Source organism: Euphorbia lathyris, chromosome 1, assembly GCF_963576675.1.
Source record: "Euphorbia lathyris chromosome 1, ddEupLath1.1, whole genome shotgun sequence".
Classification (NCBI taxonomy): domain Eukaryota; kingdom Viridiplantae; phylum Streptophyta; class Magnoliopsida; order Malpighiales; family Euphorbiaceae; genus Euphorbia; species Euphorbia lathyris.
Window position 1 is genome coordinate 66,096,076 of NC_088910.1, and position 23,200 is coordinate 66,119,275.

General features: G+C 36.2%; 1 protein-coding gene across 4 annotated transcripts; it reads left to right on the forward strand.

Moving 5' to 3' along the window:
* Window positions 1-3,747: 3,747 nt before the first annotated feature.
* On the forward strand, window positions 3,748-22,957 carry LOC136236040 (cation-chloride cotransporter 1). Of its 4 annotated transcripts, XM_066026158.1 has the most exons (14): window positions 3,748-3,900; window positions 4,068-4,257; window positions 4,957-5,103; window positions 5,965-6,046; window positions 6,931-7,022; window positions 8,722-8,836; window positions 9,600-9,700; window positions 9,884-9,945; window positions 10,044-10,271; window positions 11,726-11,840; window positions 13,409-13,603; window positions 18,720-19,120; window positions 20,490-20,651; window positions 21,670-22,957. In XM_066026158.1, the coding sequence occupies exons 2-14, from the start codon at window positions 4,115-4,117 to the stop codon at window positions 22,755-22,757; spliced, it is 2,931 nt and encodes a 976-aa protein (XP_065882230.1). In that variant the 5' UTR covers window positions 3,748-3,900; window positions 4,068-4,114; the 3' UTR covers window positions 22,758-22,957. The 4 variants fall into 4 exon arrangements, with proteins under 4 accessions (XP_065882230.1, XP_065882240.1, XP_065882228.1 ...); XM_066026168.1 differs by having other exon boundaries at window positions 3,781-4,257; window positions 18,879-19,120; XM_066026156.1 differs by having other exon boundaries at window positions 3,782-4,257.
* Window positions 22,958-23,200: the final 243 nt, after the last annotated feature.

Genomic DNA, 23,200 nt, shown 5'->3' on the forward strand with positions numbered 1-23,200 from the left:
GCTGACTTGTACTTCTTGTCATTCAACTCAGCAGCTTCATCTTGAAGCAATTGATAGAAGGCTTCTCGATCATTCTTCATGCTGAGCTAGTGCTTTGCTTAGAACGACTGCGTTTTGTCTTCCTGGGCCGTGAGGTCTTGATCCGTTGACTTGGGCTTGACTTCCTCTTATGGGCCTTTAGGCTTTTTATCTTAATGTCTTATAAATCAATTAACTCAACATTGAACAAACACATTAGTGTGAATAAATCAAAGCATTTAAATTTAATGTGTTAGAATATTTTTATCACTCACATAAATATTTTTGTCAAATCAAAATCATGTGGAAAGGTGTTTCAACACGCACCACCATCATAATCCACTAGGACCCCTAGGGCCTATTCCCAAAGCCTATCCCCTAGGCGGAGGTACTCAGATCAAGAAGCCCTCCTCGGTACCATAAAAGGCGAAAGGACCCTAAGGATGTGGAAAAGGACAAATCCCGCACGCGAGGCAAACATTGTTCCCCATCAAAGCCCCAGAGTAACCACCATCGAAGGTCCGAATCAGAGAAGACAAAGGCCAAAAAAGATGCGCCCCTCAATAAAAAGGACTTATTGGAGCTCCTCGAGAAGAATTCTTCACGAAAATGCAGTTCCCGAGACGGATATTCTGATTTGGCAGAAACCAACACACTTTTATCAAATGAGATTCAACGGCAACCCATGCCTCGGGGATTCTGGGTTCCACCCTTCATATAGTATGGAGATTGGGTGACCCTGTCACCCACGTCAAGAACTTTCGACGAATAATGAAAGCAACTACGACTACTGCTGCTATATTATGCCGTATTTTCCCCACTACTCTGAAATAATTAACGACCTTTTGGTACGAGTAGCTCCTACCTGAGTCGAACTGTAACTTCAACCAAATGGCAAAATCATTCATTGAACATTTCATCACCTCGGTTCCTGAGGGGAATACCATGTTAGATCTCAATCGATCAGTTCACAGTAAAGGGGAAACTCTGGCCTTGTTCATTGAAAAATTCCAAGCCATGGTAATTCAGGTAAAAGAATTTAACATGGGTGGAGCCATTGACGCCCTTGCCAGTAATTGCCGAAGCCGAGCACTTCAGCAAAGCATCATCACCGCTCGGCCAAAAGACTTTCATGAGCTAATGAAGGGCCCAAGATTATTTAGAACATTGTACTTAACTTCTAGAAAATATGCTATAAAATTTAGAATATATGTAACATTGTTTAGAACATTGTACTTAACTTTTTAGAACACATATTATAAAATATAGAATATATACTCTAATATAGTTCTGTCAGGCATCTGTTCTAAAACTAATGTCATATGTTTTACAACTAATGTCTTATGTTCTAAATCACCAAACCACTAATAAAATTGCCAGACCATTTAATATTAGAAAGAAGCCGGTCATCGAGCTTATCGACTCGACTCGTACATCTGAAAAGCTTGTTGTATATTTTCCGATGTAGCTCCAGTCACCACTCAAAACTCTTGCATGCAACCTGAATCCATCATACCTATGGGTAAAATAGCCTACTGAGTCCATTTTTGGTGTTATAATTGTAAAAAAATGAACATAGGATAGAGAAATAAAAGGGACAACCCATATTATGAATTTCTACTCAAACAAAACTCAACAAAAACGCAAAATCAATTTCTTATACTTACATGCACTTGTAGCTCATGTTGTGGGCTTCGATTCAGTATAAAGAATGTGAAAAACAGATGAGAAATGAGGAAGAATGAGCTTAGAGAAGTTGAAGAGTAAAAATGAAGGAAATGGGGGTAAGGAAAAAGATGATGGTGAGGGAAGAGATGAATATGTGTGCATATTTTTATGGAGAAACGACGTCATTTTGGTGGTGTAGGAACGCGGTGACATTTTGGTAAATAACCTGCACCACCTTTAATCAAACTACCGCTGGGACTTTTACTTTAGTTTGTTCATTATACAATTCATTTATTTATATGTTATTGAGTGCCTCTGATGCTAAAAAAAATCCAATACTATATTTCTTAAATAAAAATACACTTGCTTTAGTTTGTTCATTATACAATTCTTTCATTTATATATTATTAAATGTCTCTGATGCTAAAAAAAATTCAATACTATATTTTTTTAATAAAATTTCATATTAATATTTTTAGAACATACGATATATTTAGAACTTATGACATGAAATTTAGAACATATGTTTTAATTTTTAGAACACAAACTATAAAGTTTAGAATATACGATATATTTTTTAAAACATACGTTAGAACATATATTTTAACTTTTAGAACACGAACTATGAAGTTTAGAACGTACGACATATTTTTTAGAACATACGTTAGATTATATATTTTAATTTTTGGAACACAAACTATAAAGTTTAGAACATACGTTATGTTTTTTTAGAACATGCGTTATGTTTTTTCGAACATGAGTTATAAATTATATTATAAAACAAATGCAAAAAAGATCTAGATATTTACTGATTTTTTTAAAACATTATACCTAATTTTTAGAACACAAATTATAAAGTTTAGAACATATGTAACATTATTTAGAACATCGTCCTTAACATTTTAAAACATAAATTACAAAAATATAGAGGAATTAAATAAATAAGAAATTGAAGCATGTTCTTGGATTTTTTTTCTATTAATAATTCATTATTATGAACATTTTTTTTCTATTAATAATTCATTATTATGCACATTTAATCGATATTAATAAGTGCATGCGTCAAATATTAAACAATAAAAGCTACTAGCACAGTGGTAAACAACGTCCAAGATAAACCAATGTGCACGGTTTAAATTAATTATTAAGCACATAGAACCTATTGTCTCAGTGGTGTGCACCTACTTTTTTTTCATTTTAAAATTATAGTTTTATTGAGATAGAACCCGAACAAACTAGTTTGAAAAAGTACTATAACAAGCAAAGATCAAACAAGAAAACAACAACCATACACATTTTTGATTCATGTGTATTATTGGTTCATTTACTTAGTGTCCTAGTTTCCACTTATGATTTTAAATTTTCTTGTATCAAACTTTAAGAACATGATAAAATTAAATTAAAGATCACTTATGCAACATTATAAAATGCCTCAGTACATGGTTTTTGGCTCATTCTGCTTGTTTTTGTGACTTGGGTTCGTGATTCACGTAGAAAAGATCGTTGCTCGAGCTACAACTTGGATTGCGACTTGAGTTCGTGATTAAAGTGGAAGAGACTGTGATTCAGAATTTGGATTTTGAAGAGATCCTCATTTTTAATTGGGGATGAAAGGTTTAGTTTGATGGATTTTTTTCAATTCGGAAGGAAAAACTTTGGAATTTGGCTCGTCTCCTCGATTTCTAGTTCAATTTTCATTGCTTTATCGTTGATTGAAGTTGGGGAGGAAATGTTCAGTTGAATCGATTTTCAATTTGGAGAGTTTAGGGATTTGGATTTATATGTTTGACATTTTATTTAGAGTTGATTTTTACAATTTTTTTTTATATAAACGATAATTTTCACGTTAGCAAGTAATATGTGACAAATTGTTTTTAAGGCATACCACATGTCATATTCAGGTGGCAAAAAATTCACGTGCCAATCAGTTAACATATCTCATTCTATATCCAAATTGGATTGAATTTCATAGACCAAAGCCAAATAACCCAAATTTGAATAGGTTAGAAGCAAATTATTGTTTTAATCATAAAAGCAACAAATGTGGGAGAAAAAAAAAGAAAAAGATCAAAACGGGTGTGAAGGGAGCGTTTTAATCCCACCTCTGATTCAGGAAGGAAGATCCCTGTCCCCATCTTCCACTTCTTGTGTCTGTATATAAAAAAGAGGAGCCATCGAAGAAACCGGGTTTTCCTCTTCTACTAATTTTCAAACGCACGTCTCTCTCTCTCGCTTTTTCCTTTCCCAAGTTTTCTATATTTACTCTTTTCCATCAGAGATCTCTCTGTTTCTGCATTCTTTTCCATCTTTTTTCTTTTCCATTAAGGAATCATTTCTTCATTTCTTTTGCAATTGGATCCGTGTTTCTTTGCTTTGCACAGGACGATTTTCGATCGTCGACGACCACAACTTTGGCAAAGCTAAAAATATGGAAAATGAAGATGTCGAGGGTGGTATGGAAGACGAATTTCGTAGCCCTGGTCGCAAGTACCGCCCGGTGGTTGCTCATGATCGCGCCGTGCTTGAGATGTCCTCTATGGATCATGGATCTTCCTCTAATGCTGACGCCAGGTAACATATCCTCTCGTTGTATATGTTTTTACTCTAATATTTGGAATTCAAGTATCTATCTATCTATCTATTTGTATGCGTCTGATTATCTCTCCGGATGTGGTATATGCATTGATGTTTGGTTCCGTTGCAGGGGAACATACTTTTCTGAAACTCTATCTCTAGCAGGTCTGTAGTTGAGTTAGACTTGGTTCAGTCCAAGATTCAATTTTCTAAAATTATTTTGTTGAAAACAGAGTAATTATTTAACATCAGTGAAACGTTGGTATATAATTGACTTCTGAGAAGCAAAATACGAACCAAAGTAAAGTGAAACAAAGTAATCATAGAAAGTACAATCTTTTGCAAATTTAGCAACATGTTGCTCTCTTTCTCTCCATGTTTCTTGGATGTTTAGTAGTGTAATCGACCACTCAAGTTTATTGTATTCTCTATGCCAAATGCATGGCCAAACAATTGACCTGATTTTCTTTTTTCCTATTTTTCTTTATTCGTTGCTTGCTAGACTCCATTTTAGTATGAGTGTTCTTTGTCATGCCCATGCTCGGAATTGGTTCTCTAAAATTATGTGCCTTTTATTCGATAGTTATTTCTCAAATGAAAGGATAATAGAATAATGATGCTAATTATGAATATTGCTTAATTCGCTTTATGGCTTTATGATGGTGATAATTTCTTGTATTCACTAATCTATTAAAGCAGGATGGCCAAAGTAGGTCCCCGTGAACATTCAAATGCAAATCAGGCTGCTGTTCCTGCTAATGGAAATGTCAATGGATCTGAGAGTCAACACAAATTGGAATTGTTTGGTTTTGATTCTCTTGTCAATATCCTTGGTCTTAAGAGGTACGTGGTACATTTTTCACTCTCCTATTTGTTAGCCATTGATTTAAATTTGTAATTTTGTTTATTGATTTATATGTTATTTGATCTTGAAAGCAGTGTTGCCTTACTTAAATTTGTAGTGCATACACTATCAAGTGTTGGGACTTAATGATAAGATCATGTTGCTGCCTTACAAGTTGCTGCGAAGCAGATTCTGTAGTTTGAATTTTTGATATCTAGGTCAAAATGGAGGATCCTTGTCTTTCCTTGATGACTAATTTTCTAACTCTAAAAATGTCTTCTGTCAGAAGTTAGAGCAGGGTGGTGTAGTAAAAAAATATTCTGTCTGATGCATATTGACTTTTCTTTGGCATTTTCAAATTTCAACATTCAATGCACATATGCACATATAATATGCAGATGTATTGGCAGAGATTTTCTATTGTTAAACGCTATTATAGAGTTTATTACGTGATACTGCGTAAAATTGAAGATCTATTCCTCCCAATAGTAAACTCTATGACGAGAGTGATATATTTCCTAGAGTAGTTATTTACAGCTACATTAAATCGATCATTATGCTTCTTTTCTAGGTGGTGGTGGTTGAGAAGGGGGGTCTGTGTGTGTTAAAACAATATCATTAATGGTTCCTTAGTATGGTTATAACTTGTAATGTTAAATATTTACAACTATGCGTTATTTGTTCCTGCTGTGATGCATCTTGCATTTGTGGAATGTACTGGTTCAGCATGTTTTGTTGTATTGCAACTGAACTGAACTATGATGTGCTTGTTTTTTTTAATCCTGTTTGAATAAGATGTGTAGTATGCTTCAAGTGAAAAGAATGTCACAATTGGTATTTACTTTTAACTTGCTGAACAGTATGACTGCAGAGCAAGTGGTAGCACCCTCTAGCCTTTCTACGGAAGGAGATGATGGCCCCCACCCTTATGAGCGCCCAAGGGTATGAGTATGCCTTAGTGCTACTATTTTCCATAGTGAATTTTTCAATTGCAATGCATGAATTTCTCTTTAAGTCTCTGTGAGATACTAACAAACTGGTTATTTACCAAGGCATGTATTTGTTTTGTAGTATTATAACTCAATGCTTGGTTGTTAAAATGTTTTGTTGGATAAATTGTTTAATTTGCCAATCTGCCAATCTGCCAATTTAGATTCTTTTACATTATGCTCGGCACCAATGAATATGTAATTCATTTTACTTGTTAAATGAACTTTCATTAATCTTATTAATTTCTAAGTGAATTCCCATGTTTAGTGTCCTATGTGTAAAATGCAGGTTTCGTTTAGAACTATAACTAATTTTATATAAATCAAAGCTGTAACTCTACTCTTCAATCATTTTGCAAATGCTATGAGCTTTTGTAGGAGTTGACTCAAATTACTAATTTCCTTGAATAAAAAATATGTAATTGAAAAATGAATTATGTGGCAGGCAGTTGTTAGGGGGATAGAAGTTAATTCCCAAAAGGATGTTATCATTCTCACATGTATATTCCTGTCTCTTTTCTCTTTGTGTTTATTAATCTTTGTTGACACTGCTTGAAGATGCTTTATATTGGAAACTTCTTTCCTGTGTCCAAAGAAGTGATTCATTTTACCTTAGTTTGCTCTAGTTTCTGAAAATAAGGTGAATTGTGCAGGGAAAAACTACTATCTGGACAGGAAAAACTTCTTGTTTGATAAAATAGTGTTTTCTTTTGGTTGGAACTGAAGAACAGTACTTAGGCAAATTAGACTTACTGTTGTCTTTTCTTTTGTGATGTGGATATAGAAATTAAACTATGCAGTCTTACTGATATGTTTTTTAATGATTTGTATATTTAGGTTGAAGAGATTAAATTGGGTACAATGATGGGTGTCTTTATCCCATGCTTGCAGAGCATATTGGGAATTATATACTATATTCGATTTACCTGGTAAGTGCCTATAACTGGGCGGTAATTTTTTTGCTTTCATTTTGTGCAACTGCATCTTTTTATTAGGTGTCCATGCATAAGGGTTTTATTGGTTCAGTTTTCCGTTTGTACGAACTTTATTTATGAATTCGCACACAAATTTGAAGATGTAGATCATGATCATGAACTTCCCTGGCAGAACTGTGAGGTTATAATTTTTTTTAAGTGGAAATGTGGAAACATTTTATGGAAAATGATGAGGATAAGTCTGACATACATAAAATTCTGTAGCAAGGGGTGACATTAGTTAAAGAGGCTCCGTAATCACCTTATAGATCTTATCTGAATTAAGATGAACAAAAATGCGAATATGCTGCTGTTCAGAAATCAGAAAAAGCTAAATTGTAAACTTTGGCAACAACTCTCCAAAGCATTAGTACTATCTCAAGAAGCAGTATGTTAGAGAATTCTGGCTTCCTTTTCCAACTGGAATTGCTGAACATATCTTTGTTCCTTTGAGCAGTTCAATAACATAGGTTGTCTGTGATATTCCGGTTTATTTGTACATTGAAAGTAGGTTCATGCTTCATAGTTCCTCCTACTAACCTGGTCTTATTTAATCCTCAAAGTTGGATTGGCAAAGTTTCTCTAATATGCACAACAATAAATTGCATCACTTCATCTGCATGGTTCTCCAAGACCTCTTATGGAGACATGGCTCCTCTGTTTTTGGGGTCTGAAGTACAACAAAGTTACTGTTTATGGAGGTATGTTTCATGATGCAAATGTGGCTTCTGAGTCTTACCTAACTGTATTGGCCATTTGATGTAAAAGTTCGAGCTGAATCATGAACTTTTTCCTTTAGTTGGTTTGAGTGGTTGAAGTACCGGACTTGTGTTTTGAAATATGTTCACGTAGCTAGCATGATGGATGGGGTTCAGATTGCATTAAGAATTCATTTGTTTTCATTATTTCTCTCATTTTTTGGTTGGATGGATGGGGTAGGAAGTCCTTAGAGAGGAATTATCATCTTAAGATACTTTTAGCATTCCAAACTTGAAGTAGCAGTGGCTAGTTAACGTCTTGATGAGATAATTTGGTTAGAGTTAGACTGGTGTGATTGCTTTCCTTTCAAATAGAATTCCCATAGATTTAGGAGTGTTTACCATGTCAGGTTGCCGTCTTGACTTATCTTGAAGAAGTTTGAGTTTCGAGATTTGTGACTGTGTGCTGTGGTGGAGAAAGAAAAGGAACGAGGATAGCAGTTTTGACTGGATTGGCTGCTTGTACTTGTTAAACAGGGAAGTGTTGGTGAATTGTCCGGTTTTGAGTAAATCCCAATTGGAAGCCTTCAGTTTGGCTTGAACTGGTAGCCAGCCCTGTTTAAATGGTGATCCAGTTGGGGTTAAGGTTATGAAAGCCTTAGCAGTTGTTAATTTTCTGTGACACAGCCTCTATGTTTTGTTTTATTTATGTTGAGACAGATATTATAACCGATCTTTTATAGATAATGTTGCAAATTTTTGTGGGGTCGCTTGAGGATATGCCAGTTTCTTTTGCTGTACTCCCTTCTCTCTCCTATCCTCCCGTCTCTCTCTACTTATGCGTTGATAACTTTGGCTCTCTGATTCAAGTCCATTTTTACTGACTTAGGTTTGACTTAATGCTCTGTCATTTTTGAATTGAACTTTTATGCTCCTCTCTGGTCTGAAATTTGCAGGATTGTTGGCATGGCTGGTATAGGAGAATCACTGATGCTGGTAACACTCTGTGGTTTGTGTACGTTTCTAACATCAATTTCATTGAGTGCCATTGCAACTAATGGTGCAATGAAGGTACTCATAATCTATCTTAAATCATTTCCAGTCTGATTTAACTGAACTATGTGTTTTCCTGTTCAACGAGAAAGAGTTTTGACTTTTATACAATCAAAGTCATTTGATAAAACCTTGTTGTGGATCAAAGTTTTGATGTTAAGCCATATCGTGATATGACTAGGAACTTTTTGCTTGTGTCAGTTTTCACGATTCTAGGCCATTACTTAGTGTATAGACTATTGTGAACAAATCTAGGGCAAACTTCTAATGTTCAAGCTAGGTAATGGTCTGAACTCTGAAGGATTATTCTCTCAATCTTTCAGGGGATAAGATGGATACAACGAGCTTCTATCCTTCTTGGAATCGTGGTCATGAATAAGATGTGTAAACAATTTGGTTCTTTTTCTTGTTTATACTTGTCCACTGTTTCTGGCTGTTAAATGACATCGATCAATCACCTGTTGGCGTGATAATTATTTTAAATGTGACATGTGTAATAGGTACTTTTGTTACTACTAATATACTTTTGTTGTAGCGGTTAGATGCATTGTTAGCATCTTTTGATGTATTATTGGTTTCTGATTCTGTATTTCTTTGTTTGGTACCTTCTGCATTTCTAATGTTCACAGTTTGTTGTACCTTTTACTCCTAATTACTTTCATTTGATGCGTCTAGGCATAATAATAATTTGCTTTAAGTTGCTTTAAGTAACTTTATATTTGTTAGCTAATTAAATGTTAGAATTATTTGTAAGCAATGTGGTTGCTGTGTTTAATTCTAGGGCGGGGGCCCGTATTATCTCATTGGTCGTGCCCTTGGTCCAGAGGTTGGAGTTAGCATTGGACTATGTTTCTTCCTTGGGAATGCAGTTGCTGGAGCTCTGTAAGTAAATATTTTGAAATCTTAGTGATGTCATGTTGATGTGATTGTGAATAACTGGGGTCAATGACCATGTAAAATTTTGACTTATTGATGCATTTTGTTGTTATAGCTTCGTCTAAGAATTGCTTAGTCCTGTGTTAATATCTGTTCTTTCATTTGATTTGTTTCTGGTTTTACTCTTAGTTATGTGTTGGGAGCTGTAGAGACCTTTTTAAAAGCTGTGCCTGCTGCTGGAATATTTAGAGGTAAGATCTTTTATGCAGTAAGTGGTATAAGTTATTAAATCATCTCGAGTTGTTTGAAATAATTGTCTTACTAACTTCTTTTGACGTTTACCGTGTAGAGACTATCACCCATATTAATGGCACAAGAGCTGTTGAACCTATAGAAAGTCCAAGTTCACATGATCTGCAAATTTATGGGATTGTTGTGACTATTGTCCTTTGCTTCATTGTCTTTGGTGGAGTAAAGATGATTAATCGTGTTGCACCTGCCTTTCTTATACCTGTGCTATTCTCGCTAGTCTGCATATTTATTGGGGTTTTATTGGCAAGAAAGGATCATCCAGCAAGTGAGTTCTTAATTTTTATGCATATTGCCACACAAGGGGCCATCTATGCTCTGGCATGAAAATGCCAATAAGTATCTAGCATGAAATATATGCACCATTTTTTTTCCTCATCAGCATGGCACCTAGAATTTCTCATTTTGAATTAGTATAAGTACTGGCAAGTATACTTCTATCATTTTTTTTATATTTTCTTGTATTATTTGTTCATGAGTACAAGTCGCAACAAATTTCAAGACTTTTGAGTGAAAAATTATGATCTCTGAAACTGATGACAAAAGACATTGTTTCATTTTTTAGATTGATCATATGCACTAGAAGTGTACTTTATTGGTATCTATTTTTTGACTCCAAAAATCTGTTTTTCTTTTATTTTTCTAATGTTTTTTTTTTTTGGGACAGAGTAGTCAAAGCTTTTAATGTAAATAAATATTTTCTTGGTTTGCATATCGTAAACTGGATTTGGGGAATCCAATAAAGGGATCCCACGACCTGTTATTCAAATTTCTGTGGTTGGATGGTTGTGAGATTAATCTGATAGTCATAAAGATTATTGCTAAAACACTTACTATACTCGATGAACTTTTGAGACCAGTGCCAATTTAACTGTAGAGTGAACAAGGCAGGAAAGATATAATTGAGACAGATGTAAAAGAAGTTGAAACTAGATGTTGAAGTCACCCATTTCCCATGAAGTATATAATTATCCATTAGATGAAAAATGAATTAAGATTACAAGAACTGCTTAGCCTTGGTCTTAAATGAAAAACAAAACATTGAGGTTTTCAACTTTTAGTTCTGACCTGTTAGGGGCAGTTCAATCATGAGATTCCTCCTTTCTTGCTCTAACTGTCTTTTTCTGATATTGTGAGATAAGTTTGCTTTATTATGAGAGCCTATTGACATCATGTAGAAATGAGTCTTGACATCTTAATTTTGATATATATATATATGTGTGTGTGTGTATTAAACTGTGGAAAATTTAACTAGCAAAAGAATTAATTTCTAATATAGATTGAAATATATAAACCTTTTGTTAATTCTGAACAAAACATGAGGATTCTGGTAACAGCCCCTCTTCACAGAGAGAATTCAGAGTGAAGTGAGGATGAGAGGAGTGCTTATCCATGCGGGATCAATATATAGTTTTCTGGCATCAATAACACATCAATTTTCAAATAAATTTACTGTTTTCGTAACTAAAGAGTGCAGTATAATGGTTCTTATTCATGTTAGTTCTATAAGGATGTATAGGTTGTCATCTTGGTTCTATTGGAGTTTTACTACTTAGGTCGAGCAATTGTTGTCTATGAGTTATTTTGACAAACTTCACAAATTGAAGCACTTTAGGACGTGTATCATATGTAACTATGCATTTATTTGGCTGAAGTGCGTTCTAGTTTTTTTTCTTTGACCAAAGAGATAACTTCCATTCATGCCTTCAATTATTAATGCAGCTGGAATTACGGGATTGAGTTTGAAAAGCTTCCAAGATAACTGGGGTCCAGCATACCAGTTAACAAATAATGCTGGAATACCTGATCCTAAAGGAGAGATTTATTGGAATTTCAAGTAAATGTGCTAAGCTTGTTGCAGTTTGTTTTCTTTTCAAGTTGAGCTCATTAAATTTAATCTGTTTGTGCTTGAGATGTGGTGCTCATTTCACAAGTTAATTTCAGAAATCTTTCAGCTTTGTGGTCATAGTTTTTCCTTGCGTTCTATGGACTGGTGATCCTATTGTGTCAGGATGAATTAGCTGCCAGAAGTTCTTTTCACGAGTCAGTTCGTAAACAGTGATGTTCAATTGCATCATTATTACATTGAATTTTTTATTGTTTGGTTTAAGTTTTGGCAAAAGGTGGCTAAATAAGAACCTGTAATTGCTCACAAATCCTGTAACGAACAATAGATTTAACAAACTGGCATCTGATTTTGGTACCTCAATTGAAAGGTTTCTGAATTAGTGTAAATTATTTTATTGTGCTGCCTATGACTGTGTAGTCCCACATGAATATGAGAAGAGGATGCACTAATATATAGGGAACCTGGTGCAGTGTACAACTTTGGGTTAAATGCAAGACCTTCCTGAACTTAGTGAGTTTCAGAAAGCCACAAAACTTTAATTTGTGCCATCCAAGTCCCATAACTTATATTAAATATCCAGTCAAACCATCCTGTCCATTTTCTGTCCATTGATTCTTTGGAAATCTGATGTGGCATCCATGTCAGTTGTTGACTTGGTAAGATGGACAACCCACACTCTGTCATGTTAACGTGTCCATTTCAAATTTACTTTTTGTCGGATATTAATATGAATTGGCCCTTTAACTATCAACTTAACAACTTAAGCTTTTAGTTCGATTGGTTTCATAACATGGTATCAGAGCCTCTTGACCAAGTGATCAAGGATTCGATTGACAACCTCATTTGTTGATTTAATTGCAGGACATGATAATAGGGGCATGTGTTGTGCACACTTCAAGCCTAGTTGGCATTCGTGTGTGGGGGTGTGTCAGATGTTAATATGAATTGAGCCTTTAACTATCGGCTTAAGCTTTTAGTTCAATTGGTTTCATGACACTTTTCATTTTTGTTTTGACTTGGCGCCACAGGGAAAATGTGTGTGTGGGATTTTTATTCCAAGCACCTGGTGCTTGGAGGACCCCCATAGGGGAAACGACATGTGTCGTTTTTCTGAAAAAAATGAGATGTGTCATTCCTCCCCAATGGAGGGTCCTTGGGTTTGCAATAATTTCCTCTGTGTGTGGGGAGGGGGGTTCAAGACGTGTACATGACGTGGTGTGCGAGTTGTCCATCTCAACAAGTGATATGTATGGCCCATCATATTTAAAATGGACAGAATGGTTTAACAAGAATTTTGAGGATTTTTATGGTACAATTGAAGTTTTGTGACTTTTCTGAAACCAACTCTTAAGTTTAAGGACATCTATGCATTTAACTCAATAACTGATTTATTTTAACTTTTACGTAATGTAGAATATGAAGTGAATTCCATCAATAAAAGGAGTTTGGACCATTTGTTTTGTCTGATGGGTAAAACTAATGCAAATGCATTTTCTCACAACTACAGCTGATAATGTAGTGGTTTTAATGCCATTTTTCCTCACCTTTTTTTTCAGTGCTTTAGTTGGTCTCTTTTTCCCTGCTGTAACTGGAATTATGGCGGGTTCTAATAGATCAGCCTCACTCAAGGACACACAACGCTCAATTCCTGTTGGTACATTGGCTGCAACTCTTACAACTTCTGCAATGTACGTGATTTCTGTGGTATTTTTTGGAGCTGTTGCAACCAGAGACAAGCTGTTAACTGATAGGTGAGTTTGTATTCTACAGTTGTGCCTGCTTTGTTCATGTTAGATATGTAGTTCTTTTCCCCCACACCGGAATTAATTCCTCTTTAAACTTGTTTGAATATTTTTCTATTTCCTGATGTTGTACTTGTTAAGTTGTGTTTCCGTCTGATACAATGTTAGGATTAATAGTTCTTATGTAGAGAATCAGTTTAGAATTTAGGAAGAGAGAAGGAGAAGAGAGAAGAAGAGAGTACAGCATAAGAGAGCATAAGGGAGAAAATAGAAGGAATTAGGAATAATATTCTTCATTGATGCATAGCCTCTCAAAAGGCATGACCTATATACACCAGGAGGTCATAAAACAGTTACAGTATAGCTGGTATGATTGTTGGCCTAACTTTTATGAATACAACCCAAATAGCAAAAGCAATAACCCAATATCGCATAACAAACTAATCGGCAGGAAAATAACATAACCTAGGCCACTAAAAGGTCTGAAGGACCTAACTAACTGGTTAATAACCATTTTAGTCCTTCCTCTTCTTATTGTATGTGACAATTCCTCCCCCTTTAGCACATTCTTGTCCCTAAGAATGATAAGAGGTTGGAAATTGCTGGCGAATAGTAGCAGCATCTTCCCAAGTAGCATCCACAGTGGACATGCCATTCCAGAAAATGAGTAGTTGATACACAGAAGTGTCCCCACGAATAACATTCCTTGTGTTGATCACTTTTAGAGGGGTCAATTCCAATTCATCATCGAATGGAGGAGGCAGAGTAGTCAACACTGGTGTAGCACGGTTGAGTTGCTTCTTAAAGAGAGAAACATGGAATACAGGGGGATTTTGCTACCTTCTGATAAAGCAAGCTTATATGCAACCTTGCCAATACGCTCTAGAATAGGATAGGGGCCAAGCTTGAGAGAGTTTCGCCTTAGCTAAGCATTCTCGAAGAAGATAACTCATTTTATCTTTGGCCTCTGGAGATGTAGTAATAGGAAGGACTAGAAGCTATGGAACAATTCCATAGAGAGCCGGAAAGGGGCTCATTTTTAAAAAGCTATACTCTGCAAGACTTAACCAATTGGCCCTTTTTTTTTTTTTTTTTGAAGCAATTGGCCCACTTTTTAGAATTAAGGAAACACATACAACGCAAATAGTTCTCAAAGCACTGGTACAATTGCTCAGATTGGCCATCCGTTTGAGGATGATAGACACTAGAATAATGTAGAGTGGTACCTAAGAGCTTTATAAACTCTTTCCAAAAAGTACCTTTTTATCCCTGTTAGTAACGATGGAGCGAGGCATGCCATGTAATTTAAACACTTGGTCCAAGAATACCTTAAGCCACCGTAGCAGCATTGAAAGGATGTGATAAGGGAATAAAATGACCACCTTTAGAATATCGGTCTACAATCACAATCACCAGTATGGTGTCATACCCGTTAGATGTAGGCAACTTTTCAATAAAGTCCATGGCAATGTCTTGCCAAGCACCTTGAGGTATATGAAGTGGCGGGAAGAGACTAGGGTAGGCTACATGGCCAGCCTTGCACCTTTGACAAATGTCTCGGTTAGCCACCTAAGAAATAACATCCTTGTGAAGATGAAGCTAATAGAAATTTTGCTGCGACCGTGCTAATATGCCCTTAATGCCTGAATGTCCCCAAATGAAGAGTTGTGACAAGCTTGCAAAACTTTCTGCCAATGTAGATTCGATTCTTGAATCTCTCGCTATTAGGTTGAATTGTGAGTTGTTGCAGGAGGGTAGAAGCAACAAATCACCTTGATAAGAAGAATGGATTTCCTCTAACCAAGTAGGAATAACCATAGAAAGAGCCAATAAGTGGGTAAAATCTTCTTGTTGTCGAGAAAGAGCCAATAAGTATGTATGGAGTTTCTGTTCAAGCATATGCTTGATACTTTCATGATCAAACAGAGAATTCTCTAGGTAATGGCACCATATGGTGCAAGCATGAAATATAGCTAATAATTCCCGCTCATAAGCTGACAATTGTTGCCTACCCCAGTAGCATCACACTCGAGAACAAAAGGTAAGTTGAAGTCGCGAAGCTTGAGTCATCAGCTGCTTAAGTGCTAGGAATGCCTTAGTAGGAACTGAGTTTTCTTTAAGAGATCAATTAAGGGTTTGCTAATAGAGCCATATCCCTTGATAAAATGCCTTCATTAGCCTGTTAAGCCCAAGAATCCTCGCAATCCTTTGAGTGTTACTGGTAAAGGCCAATCCTATATGTTGCTAGTCCTTCTTGAGGCAATACATGGCCAGATAGGCTCTTTGAGGAACAACTATATCACATTTGGATGCCTTAGCATACAACTAATGGTCAAGCATTAGCTGAAACACAATCTCAAGATGTAAAAGATGTTATATCATCAAAGAAAACTAATACAAATGTGCACAAATAAGGTTGGAATAAAGTATTCATGTGGGACTGAAATGTCAGTGGTTAGTCAGGCCAAAGGGCATGATCAGAAATTCATAATGCCCTGAATGCGTACGAAATGCAATTTTATGAACATCTTCGGGCTTCATCCTTATCTGATGATACCCTGCCCTAGCTCCCTTTAGTTCATCTATTAACTCCTAGATTACAGGAATAGGAAATTTATTCTTGATAGTGGCTTTATTAAGTTCTCTGTAATCTACAGAATCTCCAGCTACCTTCTTTCTTTTTGACTAGCAATAGAAGGGAGGAAAAGGGGCTTTGACTAGCTTAGATAACACCATTGTTTAACATTTCTTCCACCAACCATTCAGTTTCATTCTTTTGATGATGAGAACACCGATAGTGTCTCACGTTGATGGGATCTGTGGCATTTTTTAGAGTGATGGCATGATCATGTGATCTAGGTGGAGGTAATTTAGTTGGTGTTTGAAATAGGTGATTGTAATGGTGAATTAGGGGAGCGAAAGCACAGGAGAATGAGCATGCATCCAATCAGAACCAAGAATTATATCATAATCGCCAAGAGCTAAGACTCTAAGGGTAAAAGAAAACCTGTTGTGGTTCATGGACCATTGGCAGTCTGCCATCAGCCACAGATACTGTGGCAGGTTTCACTTGATTCCAGGGCAACTTTGTGTGTACTACGACTATCTATCAATATCATGATAGGTTTCTTGTGTAAAATCATTCTTGCCTCCATCTAGAGCATGAATGGACAAAGAGATTTGTTCTACCTCTTCAGGTTCAACATCCACTTCTGCGCCGTTCTCCTCATCCTCATCAGCTTCTTCAACAGATGGCAAGTCCAACAAGCAGCAGTTTTTGGTTCAGGTAATTTATACCTAGGGGTAATGGTGGTGATTGGGGTTGTAGGTGAGGGTCTGGAATATGGATTTGCAGTCAGGGTAGGGGAATGGTAGGTAGGTTTAGGTTTAACTGCTTCCATAATATTTTGGAGATTAATCTCCTCATACTTAGTTTGTTGGACTCCTTAGATCTGACTGCGGATTTAATCTCAGGTTTCATGCCAGTTAAACAAAGAAGGATTCTGGTGTAGTGGGGTGGACCTTCTCCATTCTTAGTTTGAGGGATTCAAACTGATCTTGATACTCCACCACAGTTGAAGTCTGCTTAAGCTGGTATAGTGATTCTACTATATCCTCCACTTCTGTTTCCTGGAATCGCTTTTCGATCTCCTCAACAAATTCTTCCCAAGTAGCATGTGGATGACTGGGAATCCAGTTCTTATACCATTTCTCAGCCTTCCCCTGAAGATACAGCCCAGCCCAGTCAGCGCTACCTTCTTTGAATTATCAACTTCAAAAAGTTGAAAATATTTGGAGTTCACCCAGTTTTCCACTTCTGTACCATCACATAAAGGTAACTCACATTTAGGTAGTAGTTTGTTAAGGGTAGGAATTGGAGTTTGACGTTTGGTAATATTAGATTCACCTGAAGAGGAAGCAGGGAAACTGTTGCCCAGAATTCCCTTATTTGGGTCAATGTTTAGGTTGGGTGTTTTGAGAGGTGAGAGATTGGATTCTGTTTGTGGTTGAATGAGAAAGCAAGGGTGGTGATGGATTTGTGAACTAAATCTTCAAGAGATTGTTGAGAATCAATCTAATCTTTCCTTAATTGGTTTTGCTCTAAAAGAATAGATTCAATCCTCATTTGTTGAGCTGTTTGGATGGCTTGGCAATGAGCCTCCATTTTTTCTAACTTTTCTGCTGTGGCTTCTGTGGCTTCCGATGGGTTATGAAACTGGGTAGTGAGCTGCTTGAGCTGGTTTTGCTGCTCTGGTTTTAGCACAAGACTCGTTTACCATATAATTTGTCCGGAGAAATGAGTATCGAGAAGAAGAGAGTACAAAATAAGAGAGAAAATAGAAGGAATTAGGAATGATATTCTTCATTGATGCATAGCCTCTTAGAAGGCATGACCTATATACAGCAGTTACAGTACAGGTGGTATGACAGCTGGCCTAACTTTTATGAGTACAACCAAAATAGCAAAAGCAATAACCTAATATCACATAACAAACTAACAGGCAGGAAAATAACATAACCTAGGCCACTACAAGGCATAAAGGACCTAGCTAACTGGTTACTAACCATTTTAGTCCTTCCTCTTCCTATTGTATGTGACATACAAGTTTCATACCACTGTTCGTTTAACGACATTTTTCTTTTATGTGGACAGCTCGGCTCTTCATTGGCATGCTTAGTTTCGTATGAGTTCTTTGATCATGTTCTACATTTTCAGTATCTTGCTTTTGCTTGCATGTATATCTGACATGGATTTTAAACTTCAAATATTGATTTTGAACGTAGTTCTGGACCTTGGTATTATTCTGAAGGAGAATACACATATGTCATTATAGACGCCGGAATTCTTTGATGCCCTTTTATTAGGCATAGCGTCTTATGGTTTTTCTTCTGCTAGTGTGATGTTAGGGTTTGTCACTTTTCTATTGTTCAAAGGCAGTGATTTCATTTTATACACTTATGTACTAATTTTTTACACCCACTGTTTACTGCATCATGTCCCTAATTTTGTTCCTGGATTTTTATTTTTCTTTGCATAAAAATATGGTTATTCTCTTGATGAATAATTTGTTGAGAATACCGACTAGTTTTTCAATACTATTGCTGAATTGTATCTTTAGTGCAGGCTGCTTACAGCTACCATTGCTTGGCCTTTACCTGCGATTGTATATGTTGGTATAATTCTTTCAACTTTAGGAGCGGCTCTTCAGAGCCTGACAGGTGCTCCACGTCTACTTGCTGCGATAGCTAATGATGATATTCTGCCTGTTCTTAACTACTTCAGAGTTGCTGATGGACACGAGCCACATATCGCTACCCTCTTTACATCTTTTATTTGCATTGGGTGTGTTGTAATTGGGAATCTGGATCTTATCACACCGACTGTTACCATGTTTTTCCTTCTGTGCTATGCGGGTGTGAACTTGTCTTGCTTCCTTTTGGATCTACTAGATGCACCCAGTTGGCGGCCTCGGTGGAAATTTCACCATTGGAGTCTCTCCCTTCTCGGAGCATTACTTTGTATTGGTATGTTGCCTTTTGTTTCCTGCATTGTTTTGTTTTACAAGCACATAGAAGAAGAGAAACGTCGGGAGTTTAACTTTGGTGGTTGCTGGCTTTTACATCTCTTCTCTATAGAGTTACTAAAAAATGGCAAATCTTACGATTCTCGATTCGAATCTTACGATTCGATTCGATTCAGCTCTATTTCGAGTCGGATCTTCATCTCCATTCATCGAAAACTTAAACAACACTAGCTACTAAACTCACTATTCTCTAGTCCGATTGTTATTTATTAAGTTATCAACTAAAACTAGTTCCATTCCATCGTTATCAAGTTGACAACCAGGCAAAAAAACAGAGTCAGAAATTCAAACTCTTCGTCTCTACTAAGTTATTAAACAGAATTGGGATTGCAGTTGCATTGGATTTGAATTTTAAGTACTTGGTTGATATGATTTTTTTTTTTTTGACATTAAAATTGCATTTCTAGACTAATATTTGATAATATTTTGACTTCAACATGGTAAATATTCTATTTTTATAATATTATGAATTTGAAACTGGATCTTACGATTCAATTCGATTCACGAGTCACGATTCACAAAATAGGATTTCGATTCATGAGTCGAATCTCGATTTGACAACTATGGCACAAGGTTATTATGGTTGTTGAAAGAAAGAGAGGAATATCCTCTGCCAGTTTTCCTTTCTATATTGATACTTTAAAGGGAAGTGAATGGAATTTGTTTCCCAGTTTACAAAGAATTGGAAATTGATGAGAGTTGTAAAGAATTTGGCTTGAAGTTGCATATAATTCTGATTTTCACTTTATTTAAGTTGCAAATATGTCAATCTTTAGCTTTGTTTTAGGTGTCTTACAGATATTTTGGAGTAATATGCAGATTCACACAAGTGTGTTCAGTTTCTATCTCATTTGTTACGAGCTATGAATAGATTGCTTTGGATGACTTCTGCATATCATCTCAGTAGTCTTAAAATGGGTCATTCTGCTCTGCTGCATGCAAGGGCTACCTTTCTAAAGCATTCCCAATTTCAACCTGCCATTAGTCTGTTTCCTACCTCTCATATTTCAACCTCAATATGGCATTACAGTTGTTACTGAGAAGTCATCATTAGTTTAGGCCATCTTTTGTAATATTTTACTCGTGTACTCGACCAAGAAATTACTAATCATGATCTCAATTTACAGTTGTCATTTGATAGACACTTGTAGAGTAAGCATAGCATAATGTGATAGAATTTTGACATGCAAGTACGTCTTTTGATGTGTGTTCTTTCTCTGCATGTATTAAGTGCCAACATACTTCATGGTGAGTGTAGATATGGATTTTTTTTATGGCTCTTTCTTACTGCTGTCTTTTTTTCCCTGCAGTCATTATGTTTTTGATTTCTTGGTCATTCACTGTTGTATCTCTGGCCCTTGCAAGTCTCATATATTATTATGTGAGCATTAAAGGAAAGGCTGGGGATTGGGGTGATGGCTTCAAGAGTGCATATTTTCAGTTGGCACTTCGTAGTCTTCGATCGCTAGGAGGTATGCTTGTTATATGGCAGTACAATATTAGACTTGACTATGAACTGTTTGATTAGATACCTATTGTAATTAAAAACTATTGTGTGCTACATGGTGGGTTACCTGTGTTGTTACTTCTTTTATTCCTCCCTCTCCCTCTCTCTCTCTCTCTCTATATATATATATATATATATATATATATATATATATATATATATATATATATCTTGGTGGTTTGGTGGGAAAATGCGTGTTCTCGTATTGCACTTTAATTTATTTGGGTATTAATTGTAATCTGGATTCAGCTAATAATACTACAAAGGTAATTCATGTCGATCTGAAAATTTGATGACACAATATCAATTGTTCGAAGTCATGTTGACTGTTGTTTATCTTCTACCACCATTGTTTGAACTATGGGATCAACAATATATCAGTACCATTTCATTTAACAAATCCTCTTTAAACATCATAATATTATATTAATTCTGCTATTTCTAATATATGGTGCTGGTTAACAACTATGGAGATGATCACACGTTCTCTCTTTCCTGGCAGTTTCTGATATGTCATATATGCATTCTCCTATCTTATAAATTATCGGAACCATGACATTGGCATTGCCTTAGTGTTATCATCTGTATATCAATCAATTCTGCAACCTTAGTGTAGATTTCAAGAAATGTGTTGCCAGACTTGCTCTCATATCAATGATTAGATTGTTTAGCTTACGCTTTCAGTATATAAATGGAATTTACTTGTGATACGCAGTGCGGTGGTTTTCACCTGGTCAGTGACTTATGATGATTTTAATCTCCACCACATGATTTTAATAAGCTTCAATCTAACGGTGATTGATCAAATTCACTTGGTCAGTCACTGACTAGGTGAAAATTACTGTACGCAATGACAACTTGATCTATACATAAACATGCTTAAAACCAAAAGACTTTGTCAGATTATCTAATTTATCCTCTTCTTCATTAATTTATGCTTGTTTATGCATCTTTTGATTGATTGATGTGCCATTTCTTTCCAGCTAACCAAGTCCATCCAAAGAATTGGTATCCGATCCCACTTGTATTCTGCAGGCCATGGGGGAAGCTGCCGGAAAATGTACCTTGCCATCCGAAACTTGCTGACTTTGCCAATTGTATGAAAAAGAAGGGCCGAGGTATGTCTATTTTTGTTTCCATATTAGATGGAGATTACCATGAGCATGCTGAAGCTGCAAAGCTAGCCTGCAAGCAACTGAGCACCTACATTGACTACAAGAGTTGTGAAGGAGTAGCTGAGATAGTTGTGGCTCCCAGTATGTCTGAAGGATTTCGTGGAATTGTCCAGACCATGGGCCTCGGTAATCTGAAGCCCAATATTGTGGTTATACGATATCCTGAAATATGGCGTCGTGAAAACCTAACTGAAATCCCAGTCACCTTTGTTGGAATAATTAACGACTGCATTGTTGCAAATAAAGCAGTTGTTATTGTCAAAGGTCTTGATGAGTGGCCGAATATGTATCAGAAACAGTATGGTACCATCGATTTATATTGGATTGTACGGGATGGCGGTCTGATGCTGCTTCTTTCCCAGCTCCTTCTTACCAAGGAGAGTTTCGAGAGTTGTAAGATTCAGGTGTTTTGCATTGCCGAAGAGGATTCAGATGCAGAGGAGCTGAAAGCTGATGTGAAGAAATTCCTGTACGATCTTCGAATGCAGGCTGAAGTGATTGTAATATCAATGAAGTCTTGGGACTTGCAAGCAGAGGGTGGTCAACCAGATGAATCTCTGGAAGCTTTCACTGCTGCTCAGCGGCGAATTGGGAGTTACTTGGGCGAGATGAAGTCGAGAGCTCAAGAGCTAGGTACTTCGCTGATGGCTGATGGTAAGCCTGTGATTGTGAATGAACAACAGGTTGAGAAATTCCTTTACACAACTCTGAAACTGAATTCGACAATATTGAGACACTCAAGAATGGCGTCGGTTGTGCTTGTTAGTTTACCGCCGCCTCCAGTGAACCATCCGGCCTACTTCTACATGGAATACATGGACCTATTGGTACAAAATGTGCCGAGGCTGTTAATTGTAAGAGGATACCGTAGAGATGTTGTAACTCTATTCACATAGTTGGAAAAAGGGTTATGGGTTTCCCCTGGACAGTGGGTGCAGAATTACTCATTGTTCATGTTCAATTTTTGTATTCTAAATGTTAAATTCATTCTTTTCTACAAACAACAGTGTAAGTCACCATTTAGCTGTTCAAAAATCATAGTTTCTATACAAATTTTGAATTGTACAGCCCTTTTTTTTGGGGGTGTGCATTATCATTTATTTTTAACACCTCCCTCCACATTCTTTTGTAACTGAAATTCTTGCTTATAATGCATGCCCTTTTTTTTTTTCTTTTGAATTAGATCGCCTCTTTCTCAAATTAAGAGCTGGCGTTTCAGTTCGAGATAAAAAAAAATGTATGTCCATTCAATTAAAAATAATGTTAATTTACACCACAACTATATTTTTGAATTTATCTTCTAAAGTCTTGATTCAATGCATCGTATACTCTCATTTAT

What these genes read in the sequence shown, in the direction of transcription:
- LOC136236040 (XM_066026158.1), top strand. Translation starts at nt 4,115, where the DNA reads ATGGAAAATGAAGATGTCGAGGGTGGTATGGAAGACGAATTTCGTAGC. An exon ending in AAGAAAGGATCATCCAGCAA is followed by an intron (nt 10,272 to 11,725) that starts GTGAGTTCTTAA and finishes TTATTAATGCAG; the next exon opens with CTGGAATTACGGGATTGAGT. An exon ending in CGGAGCATTACTTTGTATTG is followed by an intron (nt 19,121 to 20,489) that starts GTATGTTGCCTT and finishes TTTTCCCTGCAG; the next exon opens with TCATTATGTTTTTGATTTCT.